A 26,399-nucleotide genomic window follows, 5' to 3' on the forward strand; every position below is an offset into this window, starting at 1 on the left:
ACACAAGGTAATACAATATTTAAAAAAAAAAAAAAAATTCAGCCGCTGCAAAATTGCTTATATACTCCGTGATATGCTTCGATGATAGAAAACAAAATCTTCTGTGAGAATCTTTCATCAAGCACAATCTACCGTTAGGATTGGATGAATTTACCATCAGAAACAGAAATAACACACGTAATGTCCTACATGTTGTGCATGGATTTCATGATCCAAGGAAGGGAAAACATTGGATACATAATAATAAAACCAACTTAAAGGAACAGTTAATATGATCAATAATCATACTTTATTTTCCTTGTATCTTTTCTCAATTTTCTTAAAAAAAAAATCAACCAAATTAATGGATAATAAAAATTTGGGACAAACTATAATTTTGGTCTCTGAAATTTAGTAAAATCTACAATTTAATCCATATATTTTCAAAACCAAATAATGTGATTATTAAGATTTAGCAAAACCAGCAATTTAGTCATTCCGTCCAATTTTCTATTCAATTTACTATTAATTATAGCAAAATAATCAAAATACTCTTAACTCTATATATTTTTTAAGTTGAATAATTTAATTTGTGCGATTATATATTATAAATAAAATAGTTTAAATCAAAGGATAATTTTATTTATAAAGTTTAAATCAATAGATTATTTTATTTATAATACAACATCTTAGAGACTAAATCAATCGATTAGAAAATATATAGAATTAAGGATACTTTAGTGAATTTTTACTACAATTAACGGTTAATTAGATAGAAAATTGAATAGAGATATAAAATTATAAGTTTTGCTAAATTTTAAAGATTAAATTGCTTGATTTTAAAGATAAAGATACTAAGATGATAAATTATCTAAAAATTTATAATTAAGAAAAGATCAAATGAATACTTTTTTTAGACGATGAATTGAACATATGTTTTCTGTAACTCTTAAGAATAATTTTTAATTTAGTTTACTTTTGTATTTAATTTGAAAACTTAAATAAAATTATATTATTAAAATATTTTTTTATTATTTAAATTTTAAAAGATAAAAAAAAATGCCTACAATAAATGAAAACCACAAAAATTGACTTTTTACTTGATTTATTGACTCGTCTCTGAAAATAAAAATTTTACTTTTATAAACCGAACAAAAAAAACCTAATACAAAACAGCTCCAAATAAAATATGTTTGCAATATTTTGTGTGAAAAATAGAGATAAAAGGCACTTTAATTTTAAAATTTAAATTCATAATTTTTATCCCTCAAAAATTCGATACATGTAATTTTATTCTCATTCAAGTCATTTAAATGATCATGTTATTGTAGTAATTTTTTTAGCGAAGGCACTTAGAAAACCCAAGTGCTTGCAAATACAAATTCACAAGATGAAACTTGATTGAACTCATCCACTCATATGAAATAGGCCACATTTTGGCTTGTGCTTAGCTGTTCAACGAATAAATTTGTAGCGAAGCAAACCTTGCATTTTCCTTAAAATTGATGATTAAGGAGTTTAATTCTTAGCTCAAAGAATTAGCCTTCAAATACATCCATCAAATTCCGATCATTCATTCACTCATTTACGTCCACATACACAGGACTATTCTCATCACTTTGTCACATACATACAAGATATGTTTCTCATAAAAATGAAAATGGTCTCCCGTCCAAAATGTATGTTCAGCACAGATCAGCTAACTATTGACACAACAATTAACACTCAATTTTGTTTACAATATATTTTGTGACAGGGTGCAGCAATTTTCATGACTAGAATCCAATCATATTCTAACTAGAAAAATGTAGAGGAGTGAAAAAAGGGGGGAAGGACACTGAAAATGAGGCAAGACTTCACAAGATACAACTATATGCAATCCCGAAAGAATGTACAACAACATTGACTCGCTGGTGACTGGTGGGCATCATCTTTTGTCAGTTCCAGGGTGGGGATGATGGTCTATAAATAAAATCTTGTGATGATGATGTGCCGTAGTTCAAGTCAAGGTTGTGGAGCTGTTCCATCAGCTGAGAACGCCTCTCCTTAAAGAAATCAAGCCGTGTAGTTAATTCTACCAAAGCTGAAGATGCTGCCGATGGATGTCTTGGATAATCCATCTGCAACCATGGTGACAACATCAGTACTTGAGGATCACTGGAATTGGAAAGTCTTGTTAATCCAAAGAGTGCTAATTCCATTTTAGGCAAAAAAATAAGGCAAGATTATTCCTTCTCTCGTATTACTGATATTTTCATTAACAGTCAAAATTTTCTTCCTCCTCAAATGGATTTATTTCTATGATACAATAGAAAATTCAGTTTTGAGAAAAGCTGATACCTTCATTTCTCCAGCTCAGCTTTTTCCACATAAACAAAAATATTAAGATCTATGAATTTATAGTAGGATACACTGAGCAAACACTAACCTCAACCGCTCTCGAAGTGGAGGGAGCAGAATCAACACCACAGAGCTCATCCATGGACATGTTGGTAGATGCCTCAGTGCTTTTAGAATCACTCAGGCTTGTTGATTCTATAAATTGCTTTCGAGGAGGCTGCCTGCTACTGCTTCCAGGGACTAATCCAGTTCCTTTAATATTTCTCCAATCTGGTCCTAACAAACTCTCCTGTAGCACAGCAGTTATGTATTGTGAGACTAGGGGGAAAAAGGTGAAGTCTTGATACAAGACTTTAAGGGAAGAGAGAATTCTAATTAGGAGAAGATTATACATAAAACCACCAAATTAGAGAGAAATCAGAATGGTGATTGCTGGGGTTTAAAATGCTGTGTCAAAAGTATTTAAGCAATAAGCATATTGTTTGACTATCTCAATACCTCTGATTCTCTCTCCATCATAAAAGCAAGACAGTTAGGTGAGCCAGTTTGATATCCATTCTGTTTTTAGTTTTTGGTGGTGGTTGAACAATAGTTGAAAAAATATATATTATCAAAGCACGTGCATTTTGTTTCTTGATGACTTAAATAGAAAAACAGGTTGCTACAAGAAGCAAAAACCACAAAATAAGAGTCATTTTTACTTGTTTCATCAACTTGTTTTTTCAAAATAACATTTCACTGCTTGAAAACAAAACCCAAAAACAATATGAATACCAAATGGGCTTGGAATTACTTGGCAGCTGACCAAGTAGTTTTTCCAGGAAGTGCTCCACAAAAAATCTACAATTTAATATAGGCTTAGTTCAACCAATAATACAGAAAGAATGAAGCACCAAACATTAGGTTTTTTTTTTTTTTTTTTAACATAAAAGAAAGGAGATAGTAACTCAATTCAAGTACAGCTTCAGTCTCAAAACACAGGGAGTCATCTACATGGATTCTTTCTCTCCACTCTATTTTGTTTAGAGCCAAACTTTTGTTTAATTGTTGGGACATGAAATCATTAAGGGCAAATGAAAGAAAAGATGAAAGATGCTTATCCTAAGCAGAGTAGAAATTTTGAATTCCCAACCTTGAATAAGCAGCAAGATGGAATTGGAATTATCCACATATATAGAATGAAGCATCAATACCTCAGTTCTTTGTTTCCTTTCATGATTAACAAAAGCAAGGGTTGCATCAAAATCTTGCTGAAGAAATCTCCTGCATAAGTATAAATCAGCAAGAAAAACAGAGGGTACAATAAGAACATGAAAAATGTCATTTAAGCCACTATCTGAAATCATCATGTAAAATAGCATCTAGTTTCGGTCCTCACGAGGCTATTTATTTATAATTCATTGTTGGCTCCTACCAAGAAAATAATAAAAGTTGAAAACAAATAAAATGCAAATGCAATAAGAATCAGTTTGTTTTCATGTTAAAAGACAAAAGGTATCTGCCCTTCCTTTCCAGCAAAAAGAAGTTCATTAAAACACATTTTGATGCCTGGGCTTTGAATATTTAAAGTTTCCATACTCTGTCTGTCCAAAAAATGTAAAAGTGCTTTGTAGCTTAAAAAATGATCTTTTATCATCACAAACAAGCACAAGTACGCAAGCAGATTGATTACATGCAGGGTGTTTTTTTTGTTGGGTGGTGGGGGAAAGAAGGGGGGGGGGCGGGCGCTCGTGGTGGTGGGGTGTGGTGGGTGTTTACTCCAATAGGGAGCTTCAGTCACAAATGCCCCTGAAGAAAAATTTCTGATTCACAAGTGGATGCCACAGCCGAAGAAATAATATTGCTGAAATGCATACTTGTCATCATTTTCATACCATCAACCTAGTTGAAGCTCCCTGGTCTTCAACAGGATGAAGAATTCAACAGGAACAAGAAACGTGCAACGCAAGTACTCACAATTTTTGGCATCATAAACCGATCAATTGAAAAGAAAATGGCTTGGTATACTCACTGCTGAGTGCCATGATTTTGGACGTGTTGATAACGATCACATGCGTCAGAGAGAGAACCATAATGATGCTGTCGTTGCTGATTAAGTTGATGGTGGAGTTCTGCAACTTTTTGTTTCAACCTGGCCACATCTGCTTCAGCGAGAGCAATCTCCTCAAGCTCAGCTCTCGTCTTCACATCAATTTAAGTTATAAGAATGTGTATTACCCAATACTAGATATATCTGAAGAAGCGAGGAAGAAAAAGGTGAAGTCACTCAAGATTTTACATACTTTGGAATCCATGCCCCGTGAGCTGGAGAACTGTCCGGATGACATGCTCAAGCCAACTTCCAGTGCAGCTCTAAGATCTCTTTCAGCTTGAAGCTGCTCTTGCAACCTTGACACCTATAAAGTCACCAAAAGTAAGCAGACAAACAAAAAATATTTATCCCATCTCCATGACGCAATTTTTCATAACACATTATAATGCTAATCTAAAAAGTGAAAACATATTTATTAAAAGTTGTATCAATGCATAAATGTTAAGACTTTGCACCCACAATTCCGGTCCTAGAACAGAATATCAACACTGAATACAGTAGAATTATATCTATTAAGGAAAAAAAAAAATAGCAATAAGTTCATTCACCAAAGGTTAAGTATAATGTTATAGAAGTACAAGGACGAGAATTGACTAAACTGCTTTGAACATTTGAGAGAAAGAAGAGAGACTATTGGCAGAGAATTAGTATAACTAAATTTCTGGTGTATGAAAGGACATTGGCTCAATTTGATGTATCCAGCTGGGACAGGGACAGCCCCTATAAGAATGTTGGTTGAGGACCTGATATAAGACATTGATAAAATTTGAAATTCATAACCAAAAAAAAAAAACACAACAAAATAATGTAGACATCATACTCCACAGGCAGTGTTGAAGAAGGTTCAGCGAGCATGTTTATCAATAGTTTCCCCCGTAGCAATGATTGCACAACTAAATCACAATGGTGTGCATGGTAGGACTTCTGAATTCTGATATGCATTTTAGGGACCTATTTTGTAAAACATTGGCTTGAGACACAGAGGTCCTATTTTGTTCTTGAGAATGAGAGATGAAGAATGGAACTCAACCCCTCATAGAAGGAGAAACCTATCAACAAGCCTAAGTTATTGACCAAGTAACAACTTGATGGGACTTTGAAAAACATTGGCTTGAACTTCTGGGCTGTATCATATGGTATGGAAATAGCCATTACCAAGCTTCTTAGCAATGATAATGATATTCCAACTGGCAACTATTATTAATTTTGATTTCACACTCATTGGTCTGATACCGGTCCTCGAATTAACTAGTTTAGCCTGACTTTAAATACAAACCACACTATAAGTTAATCTAGCTCCTTCATAATAACTCTGTAATAATGACAGCCTAGACTTGTTCTTTCCAAATGGTCACAAGAAATTTTGAAGTATATTGATGAAAAATATTGCTCTTATAAGAATTGGCCTACTTTCCAACTTTTTCATGGTGATTTACAGATTGCAAATGCATCCTAGTTAAAAATTAAAATATTACCACCTCGTTAATACAAATTGAAATGTTCATGTTCCAATAACATTATATGGCTGACTTATGGACCTCGAAGTTTTTCAAAATGTTTCATCTGATGTAGGAAATCCTAGAGATTTTAGGACTACCTCTTTTAGGAAAAATTACAGAAAATAGTTTATTTTATTTTATCTCACTAGTTTATCCCCTCAATACCTATTGGTTCTACATCATCATCGCACGTGAGAAAAACTTGAACTGTAGAGTTCTTTTCTTTTTTAAAAATTTATCATAGAGATTTATACAGGAAGAGAGAAGGAAAAATAGAGTACAAGAAAGGAGGAAAAATTTTTCATTAAGTAATATATGTATAAAAGAAGTCACCATTACCAAAATAGAAAGGCAAAAGGTAAAAAACTTAATTGCATACTTCACTCTCTGCTTCCGAGAAATACCAGTTTGGATTTCCAATCTCTAACAATGGTCCCTACATGACTAACCATCTTATTGACTACCTAGACAAATTGTTTCTTCCGTGACAAAAAATAATAACTAAGATAAATTGATTGTCAATTTTGGAAGCTTAATTGTTTCTAAAGACAGTTAGATCATAATCATATGCACCATCCAATTGCTGCAAATGCTATCCTCAGTTTGACTATAGTATGTTCACTTGAATTGTATTTAGTTGAAACAGAGAAGTTTGATGGGCCTTATGCAATCATATAATTCCAGATATCTTAAGAGAAATTTCTACATGACCACAATTTGATTAGCTACAATAAATGGAAGAGTCTTGATGGTGAAAAACATGTATATAGAATTAGTATATCAGAGATGAGAATGCTAAGATAGATGTGTTGAAATACAACAAAGGACTGGATACAGAATGAGTGAATTCATAGGAAGGTAAAAGTGGCATCCACCAAAGATAACTTGAGAGATAGGAGAGTGACCTGGTCTAAGCATGTCCACTACAGACTTGCTCATACACCAGTACGGAAAGTTGAGAATGCACAAGTTAGAAGAGTAACAAAACATGGGACAGACCTAGGATGATTTGGGTGAGGTCTTAAAGGATTTAGCAAGCATTAGACATATCTGATTGGAATGGAAAAGGACCCATTTTACAACATCAACTAAATTTGGATAAAATTTTGTTAGAACTGAGTGGAGTCAAGAGAGTTGAATAGTATCTAGTCATGCCCAGGTAGATTACTTGCTTAAGTTCAATTGAGAAGAGATAAACCTTGTGCTTCACAGGATGACAAATTAACTGCTTGAAGGCTGGCATTGTAGAACTATTCCAGTATGACTTTAACAGGTCTTTTGGAAAATGAAGATGAGCAGGGATAGGACTCTATGTACAGGAGATCAAACCAGTCTCTTACTTTAAAAAATCCCTTCTAGATGTCCATTGTTTTAGGATAGGCAAACAGTTAGATGCAACCTGTTTTTTTTTTTTTTCTAAATGGGCAGATGAGATTAATATTATGATTTTTTTTTTTTTTGCAGTCCTAACCAATCAAAGAATCATAATATTATGTTCAACTGAGTTTTGTTAGAAGACAGAATTTCAGAATTTCTTTCCATTAATGTAACAGAATTGCAATCAGAGATTAACTAAAAATATTATTACTCTCGCTTATACCAAATTCAGGCTTGAGTTCGATTGCATACAAGTCCGAAGGTTTCAATTTTAGGAGCAATAATACAAACAGAGATTGAGTGCATAAAGTTTCTATCACCAAGTTTAACATTTAATGCAAAAGGTAGCATAAATATAAACCCTGGTAAAATTTGAAGGAATGCAATATGTAATAAGTTAGAAATTAGTACATCTTGTTCAAGTGCCATCCGTCGCTCATGCAAAGCTTGCTTCCTTCTCTCTAAGCTAGCTTGTAAAATTGCATTCCCTCGGGCCTAAACAGGGAACAACCAATCTAGTTAGACCGGGACACAAGCATTCCATAGTCAAATATCAAGCAGGTTTAAAGAAAGTAATTAGACCTCCTTCGCAATCCTGTGTTTCAAGTCATTTTTTGTGATCTCAAGCCTCTGAATAGCAAGCCTACAAACAATTAAGTATTTTTGCAAACTCGATTAGATTAGCATTATGGATTATCAAATATAGAACAGAGTGATTTAATGATAGTTGATGATACTTCAAATAAACAATCTAGCACAGGAAAAGCATTTAAGAAATTACTGCTGAACTAAACTAGATTACAGTTATGACTATAAAAGGACAGCCAAGATGTGGAAAATTTGTTTTTGAGCAACAGAAACAATTTGTCATTGGCGTAAAAATTCTCAGATTCACATAATTTATGATCTTTATGTTTTATATGGATCTAACCATCCTTAATGTCAATTGATTCTAGGATTTTTTACAATAAATTTTCAAGGAAAAATAATGGAAAAAAAAAGAAAATAAAATAAAATGTGGGAAACAAATTGCATCATGTCCAACTGAATTTATACCAATATATTTAAATATTTACAAATATATATTTATAAATATTATTTATATTTATATTTAAAGATTCAAGACAAATAATTCAACTCGCTTGACAGCATAATTCTGATAAGTACCCATCTGAAAATAAATTTTGCAGTTTATAGTGCGAATTCACATCGATTAATGTGGTTCAAGAAGAATGCATATAACAAATATCTTACTCTTCTTCTCCAGAAGAATCAACTGATTCCACAGACGGTGTCTTTTTGGCCTGTATAGATCAACAAACATTATTAGATGATAACATTGCATTATATCAATTAAAAACTGTAGGAACTGAACTACTACTGCTCACCCTTTCTTCTCATTTATGACAAAGAAAGCCTAGGAAAACCCTAAGCTAAAACCTTTGAGGAGCAGAGACAGCTTTAGAAGAGTGTAGGACTGACGTCAAGCAACAATTGCACACCATACCACATTTTCCTGGAACTCACTAATGGTCTTCCTTCTCTAAGTTTCTAACCCACCAAAAGTAGCTTTATTTTTGAAACTATATAAAGTTTACAACAAAAAAGACTCGCATTAATTCTATAGGTAAAGCCTTTCATACATATACCCCAATCATTTTGCTTTATATTAAATAATAAAGGGCATAATTGTAATTTTAGTATTCAAAATTTTAACCCTCAAATTTTCTTACATTTCCAAACAAATATAATGAAGGGCATAAATATATATAAATATTTATATATAATTACTCCTCATTTTCCTTCCTCCCATTCTCACCAAATCTGAAACAGGAAGACAAAACTAATGTTACTCCCCATTTTCTATCCCTTAAATTTTTTTGTTCTCCCCTCTCTTTTTGCCATTGCCCCCCCTCCTGTACCAAACAGAATGTTAGTTGCATACCTTTTCTTTTATTATTTTCTTGATGAAAAAGAAATGTATTAATAAGAGGAGGGAATACTTTTAATTAGGACATGTAACGAAAGAGAGAAGGAAAAATTGGACAAACAAAAGCCCTCAAATTGGGTATCAGTTGGGAACATTGTTTTGAAAGCCCCAAGACAAAAACCATAAAGAAGCTATTTGTTCCCAAGAGGTTGAATTATCATTGTCCAACTTTCTTGCCAAACTTATTGCAGAATCATTTCTAAGTTTTAGGGCATGTTTTAGTCCGTTTTGCAAATGGAATGAGAATGGAAATGGATATCTAGATCCCAAGAATACTATTGTGTTTTTTTTTAAATAACCACATAGAATTAAATGATCATCTTAAAAATTATACTTAGAAGTAGAAGATTCAACATAAATCAAAAGGTATTCAACCATAAAAGTATTATAAAAAAAATTGGATTCCTTGTTAACCAAACAGCAAAAAAAAGGAATATTATTCTAAGAATTGCACTCAATTCCTTATTCCATGGCGAAACAAACATGGTGTTTATTCAACAAAGATAAACAGTTGCCCAAAACCTTCCATTTATGGATTTTTTAAACAGCTCTTTTACCAGTGGTTTTTTTAAATAGACATTCTCAAATTGAAACATATATCATCAACTGCATGAAATTTATCTTTGCATGTAGTTGATATATGACAGACAGTGTATCAATTGATGGACTTACATTACTTCTTCCCCAGAATGTTGACCGCTTTCCATTGAGATTGGAGGTTGCAACTTTACCAGCTGGTTTCTCAGCAGATGAATCAGGCCCAGATATGGGTAAAGAAGGAACAGGAACCATTGAAGATAGAATTTCCCCCATTGATCGATAAGAGTCACCAACAGGTGACACATTTGAAACATCCATCTCTTTAATTGAATTATCATTTCCTTTCTTCGGTTTACTTGGTTGTTCTGCTAGTTGAACATTAGGATCTCTGCTTTGGACAGGTAAGTTTGAACTGTCAGCTGGAGCATGATTATTTCTTGGTGATCCAACATCTGAATCATCACCACCAAAAGCCTGCTTGTGTACAAATTGAATACATATGCATCAATAATAAGTGTCTAATCAAAATTTGCAGGTTCTTAGTGACATCAACCAGAAAGACAAGCATCTTGATGAGATACAAGTGAATTGATGCTGAATGCATAGCATAGCATCAAAATCCATACATAAATAGGTATTTTCCATTTGAAATCAAATACTTAAATACACTTCCTGAAAAACCTTCTTTCCTCTACAACCAAATACACCATATCATTGCAAAAATAGCACAAACATCAAAAGCCAAAAGCCTCGTTCTTTTTATTTGCAAACCCACTAAAGTTTAATTTCTATATATCTAGCCTAACAAGAGATATCCACAATTCCCCTAGAACACCAAATGCTCTGTTCCACATGGGCTGGGAAATGGAGCAGTGTGTGAAAATGTAAATAAATAAGATCCAACTTTGATTATGATTATATTGTGCAAGCGCCCACAACACCCCACAACATAATTGAAAAGAACAAAGATGACAAAACTTCATCTTCACCATGAGTCTACAGCAAAGAAAAAGCTAGCAAACTCCCTCTAATGTATAAAAGATACATTGACAATATTCCAAATACATGATTGGTGCTAATCATTAGCAGACACTATTTAAGTGATAAAAGCATGTCACATTTCTTTCTAAACTCTTGTATACTCAGCACAATAACAAATAGATGTTTTTACATGAGTTCTTAGTCAACTACAACGATAAGATTTATATATGTCCGTAGTGGTTTCTACACTTTCAGAAGCCACTAATTTATCCATCTCCGATGGTCTATAAAAGGGCAAAGAGATGGCCCCCACACCTTAAACTTAGCCCTGTAATGGAAGCCTCTCCACAGGCTTGATCCAATTTCTATGTTGCCCAAGTAGATAATTAATTCCCAGAGTTGAATATACTGAACTCTAAAAAGTTCTAACAATCATGATGCAGAAGCCAATGGCTCATCAATTCTCCTTGTCTCTTGAAAAGAAAAATTCTCACTGTTTCTTTCAGTTATTTACATCTATTAAGCATCCACGCCTTAATTCAATAAAACTATCTAGGGTTGAATTTTTTTTTCTCAAGTGGAATTCCAATAAAAAAAAAAAAAAAAAATTATGGCACCTTCACATTCCAAGTTGCTTTTAATGGAAAAGGGCTCTTACCCTTCTCAATAATCCCTACCTAAAAATTACAAACACTCACAACTTCACCATTTTGAGCATCCCTGGTTTCTTTACATCTTGAGAATAAACATATAAGGGGAGCTATTCAATTGTTAAGCATATACTGGAGATTTATGGATTTGGGGCTTTGAAAAATATAAAATCATTGTTTGATGATTGTGAAGATATCACATATATTTTGAGGCTGTGATTTTTTCCTTTGGTTAACCTTTGTGAGTATTTTTCTTTTTCCCTGCTCTCATGCTGAGGGGACTGGTCCTTAGGATACATGGGTGACACCCTTTGGTTTCTTACTTCAAATTAAGTTACAAACTAGGGAATCTATCCAAAATTCCAAGCAGTGGTGCTCTTAGATCAGTGCATATGCATGAAAACAAAAGAACAGGTCAAATTAGTTACTAATGCAACATGCAGTAGAAATTTTAGAAATCCATGAAGGTGCTTCTGTATGTGTAAGAGAGAACCTCAACCTTATAGTCATAGAGATCACTGCCAGCGTAACCACTGCTCTCACTTAATTTTCCACTGAGCACACGTTGACCATCATCATCAGTTTCTTGATCAACTTCATTTTCCGCATCATGATAACCATTTTCTTTCAAATCCACATTTTCATCATCAGTTGAATCTTCACTCCCACTGTTTTCAATCTGAGAATCAGCAGATATAGAGCATCTGTGTAGATTTTCATCCTGAAACAACAGATTATAGCTAAGCATCAATACTAGAATAAGGGTAAAATAAAATATTTCATAGAAACTTCAAATGACAATTTAAGCTGTTTGGACAATTTTAAAGAGAAAGCAGATGATATCCCATATAAGTTGCTCCAGCCTTTTTCTGGGTTTCATATGCAGAGCCAAGAGTATTCCATCTATATCTATGCTAGTTTTCTTCTCTGGGAAGTTTCATTACAATTTTCTGTTATCACAAGTCAGCACGGCTATTCAACTCAGAATAGCCAAACCAGTTGAATCAGCCCAGTAAGCCTGGCACTTGTTTGCTACAAACAACTAAAGCCTACAGGACAACTATGCTGAAACCTGGTTAGACACATTCAGCTCAGTCAAGTTTTAGAGGGCTTGGCTGAAGAAAAATATCTATTAAAATGCTTGAAATTGAAATAAAAATTTAGTGATTAAAACATTAGAGTCGGCAGCTCCAACGTTTCTATTAAAATTAAAAATCTATTAAAATGGGTATAATGAGTTAAGAGTTTCTCATATCCAAGCAAGTGGGTTTTTGCAGCAAGTGGGTTTTTGCTTTTCGGTGGTTGGTAGATTCTACTACAATCAAATATCTTTTTTTTTTTCTTCCAAAGGTAACATCAACATGTTAGAGATTTGGAGAGCTCAAAGTACCTGAGGAGAATCCTTCTTGATAGACCCTACGAAAAAACACACTCATAGGCTTGACACCACATCTAACCCAAAATCTTAAAGCAATGAATTTTATAAGTCCTTCCTACTTGTATGTCTTTCACTCATCTAATCATTTTCCGACATGGGAATTCCACACTTGCATATTCCCAACAATCTGCCCCTTACGTATGAATTTCTTCTACATCGGGCTTATTGGGCCCGCTCCTCAAACGGAAGCCATTTTCTCTTAACTCAACCCCAATTACTCTATCAAACCCACTCAAGCATGCACCTTTAAGAGCCATGCCAGAGCCATCATTTGTTTCACCATCACGTGTACCGAGAGTCCCTACTCCATAGGTCTACTCTTCTTTAGAAGAGAGCCTTCCTGATTCATTAGGCCTACTAGGAGTCTCCCAACTCTTCCATCCACGTTAGAACACCACGAGAATCATTGACTACCATTTTCATACTCGTCCCTTATGAACTATCGGCTCTGATGCCACTAGTTAGATATTTGGGGAGCCCAAGGTGCCTGGGGAGAATCCTTCTTGATGAGTCTTATGAAAGAACACAGTCATGAGCTTGACACCACATCCAACCCAAAACCTTAAGGCAATGGGTCTATGGATCCTTCCTACTTATATGTCTCTCACTCATCCCATATTTTTTCGATATGGGAATTCTACACTTGAAAAAAACTTTGTATAGCCTAAAGCAGTCTCCTAGGGCATTGTTTGACAGATTCAACAAGACTATGATCTCCTTTGGCTTTTGTCAGAGTAATGCTGATCACACTTTATTTATAAAACATTGTAAAGGTAAGATCATATTATTTATTGTTTATGTGGATTATATAGTAGTGACAGGAGATGGTAAGGGAAATTGCAAATCTGAAGCAACATCTAACACAGGAGTTTGAGATTAAGGACTTGGGAAAATTGAGGTACTTTATTGGAATAGAGGTTATTAGATCAGATAAAGGGATCTTTATTTCTCAGATGAAGTATATATTAGATCTTTTGGAAGAAACAAGTATGCTGGGCTGTAAACCAGCAGAGTCTCCTATTGAGGCAAATCATAAACTATAAGCTGGATTTGAAGAGTCAGTGAATTTAGAAAAATATCAGAGATTAGTTAGCAGATTGATCTATCTTTCGCACACTAGACCAGATATAACCCTTGCAGTAAGTTAGGTGAGTCAATATATGCATGATCCTCGTAAATCTCATTTAGAAGCTATTTTTCGCATTTTAAGATACCTGAAATTTGCCCTGGGAGAGGACTTCTTTTCTCAAAGCATGGACATCTTCAAATAAAGGCCTTTATAGATGCAGATTGGACTGAATCTCTTAATGATAGAAGGTCAACAATGGGTTATTGTACTTTTGTTGTGGTAACTTGGTCACTTGGAGAAGTAAGAAACAAAGTGTAACTGCTAGATCCAGAGCATAGGCTGAATATAGAGCCATGACTCAAGGTGTCAGTGAATTGTTGTGATTACGAAAGTTAATGGAAGAATTGAAACTATAAAAAACAAATAGTTTATCCTTGTTTTGTGATAACAAAGCTGCTATCAGTATTGTCTACAATCCATTACAGCATGATCGAACCAAACATATAAAAATTAACTGACACTTCATAAAGGAGAAAATTGTAGATGGATCATTGAGTGCCTTCCATGTGACTTCTAAAGATTAGTTAGCCGATGTGTTCATCAAAGGACTCAGCAGCAAAATGTTTCATCCTCTAATTTGCCAGTTGGGCATGTGTAATATACATTAACCAACTTGAGGGGGGGTGTTGGAATCTCAATCCCTACATTAAAGGGATCATTATTTCTTTCTCCTTATGTATATCTTGTTTCCTATTTGTATTAGTTATCATTAAATTAGGTTTCCTTGTAAAACTAAGAATCTCATATATAAAAAGGCACAGGTACAAAGTCATTAAGATATATGAAAAATACAAAAATTTCTCTTAAATACATTAGTTTCATCACATTATTTCATTGCTTAGAAAGTTTAACGGCTAAAGCAATATATGCAACAAAGAAGAAACAGAGTCTAATTAATAAGCAAATAAAACAAATGAATCCCAAGCCCACAATATTCTAACCCAAGAACAAATAAGCACTAGCGAGCAAGATGCAACGCCGCTTGCCTTCATCCTGCTGAGTCTGCACCATTCCTTACACTTGACTTCCAATCCCATGGCACTAGTAATCATCTGAAGCGTAAGAAAGCATAAGAAATGAGGCCTATACCAACAACAGCCATGCATGGCACAGACTTCACCAAAGCAACAACCCCACGCCTTTCAATGATCAAGATAGGTTGAAATAGTCAGTGGCTCTATGAGAGGACAATGTAAGTCGTCATCTTCTTCTTCTTCTTCAATGCATCGACCTCACCTCTCTGGCTCTCTCTGTTCTGTCGTGTTTTAACCTAACCTCAACTCAACTCAACTCAACTCAACTAAGCCTTTATCCCAAAAATTTGGGGTCGGCTATATGGATTCGCTTTCTCCACTCCAAACGATTTTGGGTTAAATCCTCAGAAATGTGTAATGCTTCTAGGTCATGTTGTGCTACTCTTCTCCTAGTCAATTTAGGTCTACCCATTTTTTCTTTCTATCCTCTAACCTAATGTGCTCTACTTGTTTAACTGGAGCATCCGTATGTCTACACTTCACATGACCAAACTACCTCAATCTCCCTTCTCTCAACTTATCTTCAATTGGCACCACTCCTACATTTTCTCTAATACTCTCATTACGGACTTTATCTAGTCTAGTATGGCCACTCATCCACCTTAACATTTTCATCTCTGCAACTCTTATCTTAAACGCATACGACTCTTTCAGTGCCCAACACTCACTACCGTATAACATAGCCGGTCGTATGGCTGTACGGTAAAATTTTCCTTTCAACTTATTGGGGATCTTACGATCACATAAAACTCCCGTGGCACATCTCCACTTCAACCATCCGGCTTTAATTCTATGACTAACATTCTCCTCACATCCCCCATCTACTTGAAGAACTGAGCCTAGATATTTAAAGTGATTACTTTGAGACAGTACCACTCCATTCAAACTAACTCCTTCCCTATCACTAATTTGGCCTTCACTGAACTTACAATGCATGTATTCTGTTTTCGTTCTACTTAACTTAAAACCCTTTGACTCTAGAGTACTTCTCCAAAGTTCTAGCTTTCTATTAACTCCTTCTCGTGTCTCATCTATCAAAACAATATCATCCGCAAACATCATGCACCAAGGAATACTCTCTTGTATATGTTTCGTCAATTCATCTAGAACTAATGTAAAAAAGTAAGGGCTTATGGCTGATCCTTGGTGTAATCCAATTGAGAAGTAGTGTTTTAACCTAAAATCACTTTTTTTTTTTTTAAAGAAATGCATTTCTAACTTTCCAAATTTCAGGAAATGGGCCCAAAACGTCTCAATGCCATGTCACGGAAATGTTTCTGGAATGGGGAAAGTTGAGCCCCGTTGTTTCCGTGCATCGTAGTTTATAAGAAATAAGCTATAGTTTAAAATCAAACCTATTCTAAATCATGAAATGTTTCTAACATTAATACTAAAATAGAATACAAACTATTCAACCATGTAAACTCGTATTTGAACTAGTGACATCAGCTCAGTAGGTCCTCACCAATTCCACAATCTAGTTCAGCTTCTCCTATCTTTTCAATTTTGCCACAACATATAAAGTGAAAAAAACATATCACAAATTAAAAGAATTTCATTCAATTTTGCAGAACAGACATCAGAAAAAATGTAAAAAAAAAAAAGCAAGTCTGTTATCCCAAAATCCATAAATTTCTAATTTTCGATTCCAACTATCATTAAGAGTAGAGAGAGATTTTCCTTGTTCCTAAATAAACCTTTGTTAAGTTTTCCCCAAACTCTAAACCCAAAGGAAAAGGGAAAAAGAGATACCAAAATAAGTGTAATATTTTTTTCAAATTTCCAATACATCATGTTAAGATTTATGGACCCAAAGAGTGTGAATATCAAACAGGTAAGCTACAAGTTGAATTGGGCTTGAAACTAGCCTCTGCATTACCAAAATGGCTTAAGTCATTTGGTTTGGGTTGCCAACACTTGTATGCCCTTTAATTTTCTTGTACACTGCCAATGTGGGACTTATTCCCACAAGTAATATTCCAACACTCTCCCTCAAGGAGCAATTGGAACATCCGATTGACACTTGAAATTGAAATGCAGCAACAACACCAAGAAATTGAACTGAAACTGAAATCGAGTGCTCTGATACCATGTTAAGATTTATGGACCAAAGAGTATGAATATCAAACAGGCAGACTACAAGCTGAACTGGGCTTAAAACTAGGCTCTCCATCACAAAAATGACCTAAGCCATTTTGGTTTGGTTTGCCAACACATTAATTTTCTTGTACACTGCCAATGTGGGACTTATTCCCACAAGTGATATTCCAACACATTATATGGTCATCCAAACCCAAAGCTCCACAATTTTGTTTAAATAAAAACATCAGCATTCATTGATAGGAACAGAAACCCACTGATCACCATTTACCAACTATGCATATGCAATAAACCAATTTCCAATTATCAAACAAACAATTGGATAGTAGCTTACATCAAAAATATTGTCATACTCCTCTAAAAGAGTTGTAATGATGGCTTGAGCATTATTAGCAGCATTTGCAGCAGCAAGAAGCTGAGCAGAACTATCACCATTAATATCAAAGTCATCCTCCAACTCACATTCACCAGCCAATAGAGGCCGCAATAGCAAGGGTGCCATGCAAGCAGCCACAGCAGATGCAGTCATTCGATTCTCATGAGCATGAGAAGAGATTGTATGCATCATCTTCAGAATTCTGAAAAGTATGAAGGCCATAAAAAAAGCTATATTGAAGCAAGTACTAAATGCAGTGCAGATAACAGTCACTGAAGACAATCAAAGATCTTCACAAATTAAGTATATTCAAGGTGCATTTATGAATATGAAAGCCAAAAATGACAAATTGTCAGTCAATTGCAAGCAGTCCAGAACAGTGGCACCTATGAGGAGAATTGGCTCACAAAGTATCAAAGTCCAAGCTTTATATTAGAGTCCACAGCTGCAATTTAAATTCATAGTGCTCCATCCTCTTTGAGATATTCTCTTTTCATGTAACAAGCACAAGAAAATAAGGATCAACAAAGAAAATAACAAGGAAAAAGTGAAGTAGAAGCCACAATGAGCACTTGATGAGATTGGCCCACCAGAAAATCTAATCTTAAAGCAGTATCAGCAAATGATTTTAATTTTAAACATTAGAGATTTTTTTTTTTTTAAATTCTTTGAAGTCGTAGCATGGAAGCATCCCATGATTTTTACTATCTATTAGAAATGTGTTTCTTTTCCAACTTGAGTGATGGACCAATTAGCAAATATCCTAACAAAGTCTCTCAGAGGCTCTCGGATTGAATATGTTTGTAACAAGCTTATAGCATATGATTTGTACACTCCAACTTGAGGGGGAGTGTTAAGATATGTACAATAAATAGCTAGGATATGTGTATCTATAGTGATTGTGTGAATATGTTTAGGTGCTAGAATCGTGGCTATAATTACGTATTTAATTAGGATTGTATTTCCTATTTAGTTGTCCAGTACAGATTATAAATTAACACCATTGGCTTGAGGAAATTATCAAGCTCTTCAATCATTCTCAATATTCTTCTTCTGTTCTATTTTTCACACAAACATTGTGTATTCCTCAGAAGTGACATAATCTTCCTCATTTAATGTTGTCCCCTCAGTCTATTTCCTCCCCAAACTCCCAATCCCAATCCCAATCCTGCCCCATCCCTCACCACCCGAAACAAACAACATATAAAATTATCCAAAAGTGAAAACAGAAATTAAGTAACATATAAAATTATCCAAAAGTGAAAACAGAAATTAAGTACCATTTTTTATTACTGCTTTCCATGCTTTTTTTGTGGAAAGTTATTTTTTCAAAAAATTAACCTCACAGGTTTTTGGAATCTAGAGATTTTTTTTCCACTAGTTGATGATTAAAATAGCGCTGTTTGAATACTTGCCTTCAGAATTTTTTTTTTTTTTAAAGCAGTCAGCCCTAACATTAAAATTGTTTTCCGGTCAAGGAACATTTTTTTTTAATTTTCAGAACAAAAATTAATTTTTAAAAACACGTAGATCCTAAGATTTGTTAGGATTGCCATTCTTCATCCTAAGATTTGTTAGGATTGCCATTCTTCCTTGGCCATGAAGGAGCACTGTATTGATAGAAGACATATGGACATCTACTGGACCAGGCATCCTACATTCAAATGAAGCAAACCAGGAAAAATATTCCTTAAGCCACAAAACTTTTGATCCTATCCCACTAGTGCAAATTAATTATACATGCAGTGCAGGAGAAACTTCATGCCACACACTTACACCACTAATGGCTAACACACATTCCTTGGCAAGATCCTGCTCCTTCTACATATGTTCTATCTCAGAACTTCTTTAAATTTTGCAGTTTTAATTCTCAATATAACATAATCAGCTATCCCCAAATATGAGGACAAGAATTGCCCAATGAGGCCCTAAACACATCTGCAATACAAGCTAACACCCTCTACTTTTGTGTAACCATCCAGGAGACAAGCAACAGTTTGTCATATCCTAAATTGCCAAAATAACACGCCTTGACTAACAACAATTTTATGTTTTCTTCAATGCATTGGGCCCATTAGTCAACACCAAAAGTATAGTTATATAATCACATTCATCAGTAAATGATAAGATCTCCAACTTCATAAAAAATACACAATATGAAAATAATTCTGACAAAACAAAAGTGACTACAAAGTGTATACAATACTTGAGATTTTAATTTAAAACTCAAATCCGAAAACAAGAGCATTAAGAACGGTACCAGAAGAATGATTGAGAAATCTGAAAACTATGTAAAAAATGTCGATGGAGAGATTACCTCTGTAATAAACGTCTGTTTGGTTCAGGAAATGTCTCCAATATTGCGGAGCGCATTGCATTAGTACGAGCTTCCTTACGATCAATTTCTAATTCGATAAAACAGCAAAAGAACAATATCAACATCCAACCAGGGAAATAACATTTTAATCCACTAGCAAGACAAGGAGGTACATCTATATATCTACATGCAAACAAAAATGAACTTTTGAAAACAGAAGCAATAGTAACAAGCAATTCTTCCATTTTGAAAGATATTTATCCTAATTCCTGATTGCATTTACTAGTTTCATTCACATGCAAGCAATTCTTCCATTTTGAAAGATATTTATCCTAATTCCTGATTGCATTTACTAGTTTCATTCACATGCAATACACATAATCCTAAAATGTGAATATTTGTATTTTAAAAATTCCTAAAAAAATTTCATCCGTAAATACTTGTTAAAGTTTATCAAGATAAATGCACAAAAATAAATATTTATAAATACTCGCCTGCTTGCACTTACCATGAATGTAGAATTTCAAAATGTTAACAATGTATGTCATTATAAAATGAATAAAAAAACAAAATAAAACTAAGATCGAAATTCTTTTTTAAGAATTCTTATAAGCAATGAAAAAGATTAGAACCCACATGTCCCACTTAACAGTACAAGCTGTATAAAAAATTACATAAATAAATAATGCACAATATTTTTACTAGAATTGAGAATTTTAGAGCAAATCAAATCAAAATTCAAATGAAAAAGATAAAGCAAATGCCACTAGAATTATTGGACATAAAGATAAATCAAAATTTAACAGTAAAAACCATTTAAAAAGATCTGTGTTTTTTGCTGTTGAGCCATCAAACTGAATGAATGTGCTGCTGAGTCCCTCAACTCCTCAATGCGGTCTCACTGAATGCTAAAACACACCATTATATGTGAGTGCTTACTGCTTACTCAGTACTCACTAAGCATGCTAGCTAAGGCTAACATTAAAAAAATTGTGTAATTGATGTAATAAATAAATCTTTTCCACTCTTCTTTCTTCTTCTTTTTTTCCCCTTTTTCTCAAATCAGCAAATAAACAAACTCATGTGCATCTTTTATCATACATTTTCTTGCAACATGATCAGGTATTATCCAATATTTACGTTTTAGAGTACATTGGCACTGCTGAGGACCAAATCAAGGAGTTGATGGCTCAATAAAATACGCTTTGAATTCAAGGGCTCAATAGCAAACATAAGCACTGATTGAATATGTTTCTAAAAAGAAAGGTCTATCTTCCAAAATATACGTTCAGCACAAATCAGCTACTATTGACACAAGAAGTAACACTGAATTTCATTTACAATATTGTGATAAAGGCACAATAGTGCTAGGGTGCAAATGGAGACTTCATGATTAGAATCCAACAATATTCTAATCAGAAAAATGAAGAGAAAGGTGAAAAATGGGAGAGGATATTGGACATTGTTATTAAAGCCGTGCCTCAAGCACGCCTCAGGCTCAAGGTTCACGGGGCTCTAACCCTAACACCTTATGTGCCTAGACGTGCACTTTTGTTCTAGATACAAGCCTCTAAAAAGGCATGCCTTCTTTATTTCCACCTTTAGCGAGCACTTCCAGTGGCAAAAAGCACTACCGCTTAAACTTGATATTTGTCGAACTATACGAATCCTATATTGACGCACAAGGAAGTTTTTGAAATTAGTATCGCTAGTGATAATTAGTCATCAAAATCTCATCATACTAGCACACCCAAGATTACAAACCTTCCATATTTCCATTTTCAACACTATCACTCTATTATTATCTCTTCTTAAAAGAAATATTACATCTATACCTATTTCAATATATACGCCAAAGGAAAAATATTGTCCACTAACTTGAAAACTAATACTCTTTTAGTTCTTAGAGATAACGAAGATGACGAAAATATTGATTTTGAAAAATAGTATCAAGAGGATGAAGGTATTTATGATTGCTTGACTTTAGCTTGGAGACATAAAAGATTATTCAAGTTTCAATTTATTAGTTTAAACTTTTAGCAGTTTATTTTTATGTTATTTGGATTGCAAAATTATTATTACTTAAATGCTTACTAGTTATTATTATTTTTTAATTTCATGTTATTTGAAGTTTGATGCAATATTCACATTTATTTGACTTTTATGGAATTTTTAAATTTTTTTTAACTTTTGTGCCTCGCTCAGACGTGCACCTGCGCTTTGCACCTACGCTCCAGGACTCTTTAGCGCCTCGGTGTGCCTTGAGCCTTTAATAACTATGCTATCAGAACTAAAGCAAAAGTTCACAAGATAAAACTATATGCAATACCTGAAAGAATTTACAACAACACTGACTCACTGGTGAGCATCATCCTTCATCAATTCAACACTTCAACTTCATTGATCATATTATTAGCTCATGCCAGTGACATTAAAGTTAGTCTTGGCATCCATGAGTTACCCAATGCTCAACAAAATTGTTTAACGTGCATAGATATTGTGCAGAGTTCAATTTATGATGATTTTAACCAATTTTGAAAGAACAACTATTGCTACAGCAAGCACAACAGGGCAAAGAGATTCAAAACTTTCCTTCTGTGATTATGACAGAAGAAAACGATTCCAGTTTCATCCATTTTGACTATTAATATCAACCTTCTACCGTATAATATAAAAAAGATAATCATAAAATAGAAGAAGATGAAGTACTCAAATAAAATAGTGGGAGATATAAAGCTGAACTTACTATAAGCCTCCAACAATGCAGTGCAGCAGGATGCTGGAACTGGAGAGGAGGGCAGCTCCCTTAGGACATGCTACAAATCAGAAAGCTTGGGTGAATACAGAACCAAGTGCATTTATCAAAAAGTCACAAATTGCACCTGTAGCATCAAAAAATACCTTAACACAATCACCAACAACATGAGCATCTTCATCTGCTTCAAATTCAGTCTTGCCTGGCAATCATCAAGAGAAAATTAGTAATGGAATTCTTATCTGAAATATCCATTATCAGCAAATTTGAGTCCATTATCAGTATTAAAGAAAAATATTTAATAGAAATGATACCTTGTTCATATTCTTGAACTCTATGTTCAACCTCCTCAACATCAGCAGATTGTCGCAAAATTCCTTCAACTTTAGTTCCTGCAAGATGTATATCAAAGCATAATTGTGTGGTTGTGTATTTATATCAAATTGTATTCCCATTATTTCATCACCATTCTACACTTCCACATGGCACATTGTTATCAGCTTAAGTAAGCAATGTAGGTCACACCTACTAGGACTTAGCAGTTGTGGGTTACAGGCAGGACAGTTCCTTGTTGATACATGAATGAATGACATCATGTCATGTTAATGCCACAATAGCGTAGCATGTTGGTGTAGAGAGGTTAGGTTACATTTGACGGGATTTAATGGAATGGAAAATTATCAACAGTGTAATAGGATAAGGAATAGAATGCAGCAAAATGTAATAATAAAAAATGAAAATAATTAGCTCAATCACAATTTCCACTTCCATATAAAAGTGTGGCAGCAGCAACAGTGGCAGCAGTAATATCAGCCATATTGACAATAATGGAGCTACTGGCACTATGGAAGAAATGGTGGTAACTAACCACCAAGCATATCCTCAATGTGGTAATATAACTACTCATGATGATCCCTCCTCTGCTCCGTGAACATAAGCTCCTCAACTGGGGGGAAAAAGATTTGAACTCTCACTTACAAGCTTTGGATATCAATGCATACTTGGTGAATAATAGAGCTGAATGGCAAAAAAGGATACATATAGCCAACTCCAACTAATTTGGGATTAAGTCTTAGTTGTTGTTGTTGTAGTAGTAGTTAGCTGTGCAAATAGCGAATTTGCACATCAACTTCATCACCCCACTGCCCCCCAAGAAAGGAAACTGAGTTTCTTTCCTAGTTACTAAAGTCAAAGATAATTCAAGATTCCTATTTTATGTAACTAGTGTTTCACGGATCCTATATAAACAAATGTCAGATGGCTTTCAGAACAGCTTAAGAAAAGCCTGCATTGGAGGAACAGCATAAAATCTATTACAAGTTAGAACTCCATAAGGGATCTGCAACTACCCAATGACTGCAAAGATGCAGAAGCTCTTAACCAAAATCATTATTTTTTCTCGTTCCGACAAAGACCAATATGAGCCAACAAGTGTCCCCATCCAACTATTATCATATGCCAAAGTATTGGGCATTTGAAGATAAGTCTGCAGACAAAATAATACCAAAATATTGAAAAATTAAAAAAGTTCATATCTGGTTCTTTCCATTTTTGCAATGAAGCCACTATAATATTAAAGAACAATATGCCAGAAAAGCTCTGATTGCCACTGCGAGAAAATTACACAATTTCGAATCATAACTCACCAAATTTCTCAAGAAATCGAAGAGCTTTCTCTAGGAATGATGGACCTCCATCAATGTCTTCGAGGGCAAGCAAAATTGGTCTACCAACAACCAATGACTTAACAGGTCGTTTATCCCTCCCTGATCAAAAGAATGTAATGTAAAACCAGGAAGTCTGAAAAACTAGCAGAGAAAGTGGCATATAATTGAGTGGAGATTTTAACAAAAAGAAAAAGGACAAGAATTAAGATATAAGCTTCTGAAGTACTGACATTGATGGAAAGACCCTTCAATAGCATCATTTGTATCACTCCGAAAAATTCCATTATGTCCCATAACAAGGGCAGCACTTGGTGCTTGTGCAAGGGCATGCTCCAGGGCTGTCTTCCACTCGTATAAATCCTCAGAAGTCTCAGCCTGGACTTAGAACAGGATAACCAAAAGGGCCTTACATACTGAACATTTGTACATGAAATTGGAATACATAATGCAAGGCCTTTTACGCCCAAGATCTTACCAGAAAAAGGAAAAATAAATCGGAAAAATACAATGCAGCAGTTAAAAAGAAATCAATATCAGGGGAAGCAAAAATGAAGCACCTTGAGGGTGAATGCTCGCCCATCACGTCCATCAGGAAACAAGACAGTTAATAACTTTTTATCTTCCCTGACAACAACGCTGCAAATAGAGTAACAACCATAAGCCATATTCTTGAGAAATCATCTTCAAATAACATATATTGCATATACGTACCTCCCCGAATTATTCAAGTCAATGCCCCCCAAAGTTAGATTTACTTCACCACCTCTTTGAGGTAAGGCACTCTGAAAAATCAATCAAACAAAAACTTTATTTCAGTTAAGTCACAGTAATCAAAACAAACATACAGCCAATTTTGTTCATAAGGCTCCTTTTATTTCACCAGAAAATGGCTTGATAAATGAAAAATATATTGTAGACAACATATTTTGGAGAAAAAGGATAATCTTCTATTGTTTGGGTTGGTTGTAACACAGGAAAAGAACTGAAAATTTTCTTTTCCTAGCATTACACTAAAAAATTCAATTTTCCTTCATAGAAGAAGACCATGAATAGGTATGAATTAGATCTCTGTGAAATTGAATTGATTTTAATTCTACTTAAATAGAAGAAAAGTTACATAAAGAAATGGTAAATTTTGGTGACCTTTGGCAGCCAGCAGCTGTTGATGGTAATCAAGAAATTAGTGATTGTGAACACATTTCGTATATGGTTTCTTAATCAATTCCTCTCTTTTTTTTTCTTCTTTTTGAATTAGCAGTTCTGTTGAAAATGGCTTATCTTTTCACTAAAAGAAGAAATTGTCTTCTGCTGATCAATTTTCTTATGTCATTAAATACTGGAAAATTCAAAATATGTTTTCTCAGAATATTGTCCACAAAACAAGCAAAGCCTAAATTATTCCACTAGGGAATAAGAAATCACAGGTATCTGATATGGCATGAACAAATCACAGCAATAAAATTTTTCCAGGTTGCCATTTCAAAGCTCAATTCACAACCATCTTACTTGAATTTCCACTAGGCCAAGACAGCTAAAATGTATCATTTTAGGGTTAGCCAAATACCACACCAATCATAAATATAGACAATGCAAAACAATGCAAAACAATGAAAAAGTAATAATAATAATAATAATAATAATAATAATGATAATAATAATAATAATAATAATAATAATAATAATAATAATAATAGGAACTGGGCAATAAATAATACAAAGAGAGCAACAAATACGAACAGGATCATTTTTAAAGAACACCAAGGAAGTGCGTGTCAAGATAAACCACCGTTTTTTCCATGATTTCCAACCTAATCCTGCAAAAATTCAAGAAAACTTACTTGAGCAGAAAAATAATATTTCATAAGCTCTATGGCAATGTGATGGAATTGAATTTATGTTATTACTGTAATTCAATGTTTATAAAGAGTACTTTGTTGCTTAACAGAACTCTTAGTCTGATAGATAATTAATTATCTCAGTCCTCCAAAAAAAACGAATTAATTACAGGAAGAAGGATAATGGTTTATGCTATGATGCATGAACAAGAATTAATCCCAACATTAAAGAATGCTCTTTTCCTCTTTCAATCTTTGAGTAAGCAAGAAAGGTGTTACACACACACAAAACAACAACAA

General features: G+C 34.1%; 1 protein-coding gene across 2 annotated transcripts in view; it reads right to left on the reverse strand.

Moving 5' to 3' along the window:
• Nucleotides 1-1,529: 1,529 nt before the first annotated feature.
• The window catches only part of LOC110637723 (rho GTPase-activating protein 7), a 28,628-nt gene continuing 3,758 nt past the window's right edge, over nt 1,530-26,399 (reverse strand). Inside the window, exons 3-22 of one of the 2 annotated variants that reach the window (XM_058152908.1) lie at nt 26,002-26,078; nt 24,976-25,046; nt 24,822-24,900; nt 24,495-24,639; nt 24,244-24,363; nt 22,912-22,989; nt 22,744-22,799; nt 22,589-22,658; nt 19,843-19,930; nt 17,484-17,727; nt 11,948-12,169; nt 9,950-10,291; nt 8,542-8,591; nt 7,870-7,930; nt 7,699-7,782; nt 4,602-4,715; nt 4,331-4,500; nt 3,513-3,582; nt 2,408-2,608; nt 1,530-2,099 (exon numbers count right to left, since the gene is read on the reverse strand). In XM_058152908.1, coding sequence (XP_058008891.1) covers nt 1,917-2,099; nt 2,408-2,608; nt 3,513-3,582; nt 4,331-4,500; nt 4,602-4,715; nt 7,699-7,782; nt 7,870-7,930; nt 8,542-8,591; nt 9,950-10,291; nt 11,948-12,169; nt 17,484-17,727; nt 19,843-19,930; nt 22,589-22,658; nt 22,744-22,799; nt 22,912-22,989; nt 24,244-24,363; nt 24,495-24,639; nt 24,822-24,900; nt 24,976-25,046; nt 26,002-26,078 — 2,525 coding nt within the window. In that variant the 3' untranslated portion in view covers nt 1,530-1,916. Of the gene's footprint in view, nt 2,137-2,407; nt 2,609-3,512; nt 3,583-4,330; nt 4,501-4,601; nt 4,716-7,698; nt 7,783-7,869; nt 7,931-8,541; nt 8,592-9,949; nt 10,292-11,947; nt 12,170-17,483; nt 17,728-19,842; nt 19,931-22,588; nt 22,659-22,743; nt 22,800-22,911; nt 22,990-24,243; nt 24,364-24,494; nt 24,640-24,821; nt 24,901-24,975; nt 25,047-26,001; nt 26,079-26,399 lie in introns of both variants that reach the window. The other variant, XM_058152909.1, reaches the window with a different exon arrangement.

Source organism: Hevea brasiliensis, chromosome 9, assembly GCF_030052815.1.
Source record: "Hevea brasiliensis isolate MT/VB/25A 57/8 chromosome 9, ASM3005281v1, whole genome shotgun sequence".
Lineage (NCBI taxonomy): Eukaryota > Viridiplantae > Streptophyta > Magnoliopsida > Malpighiales > Euphorbiaceae > Hevea > Hevea brasiliensis.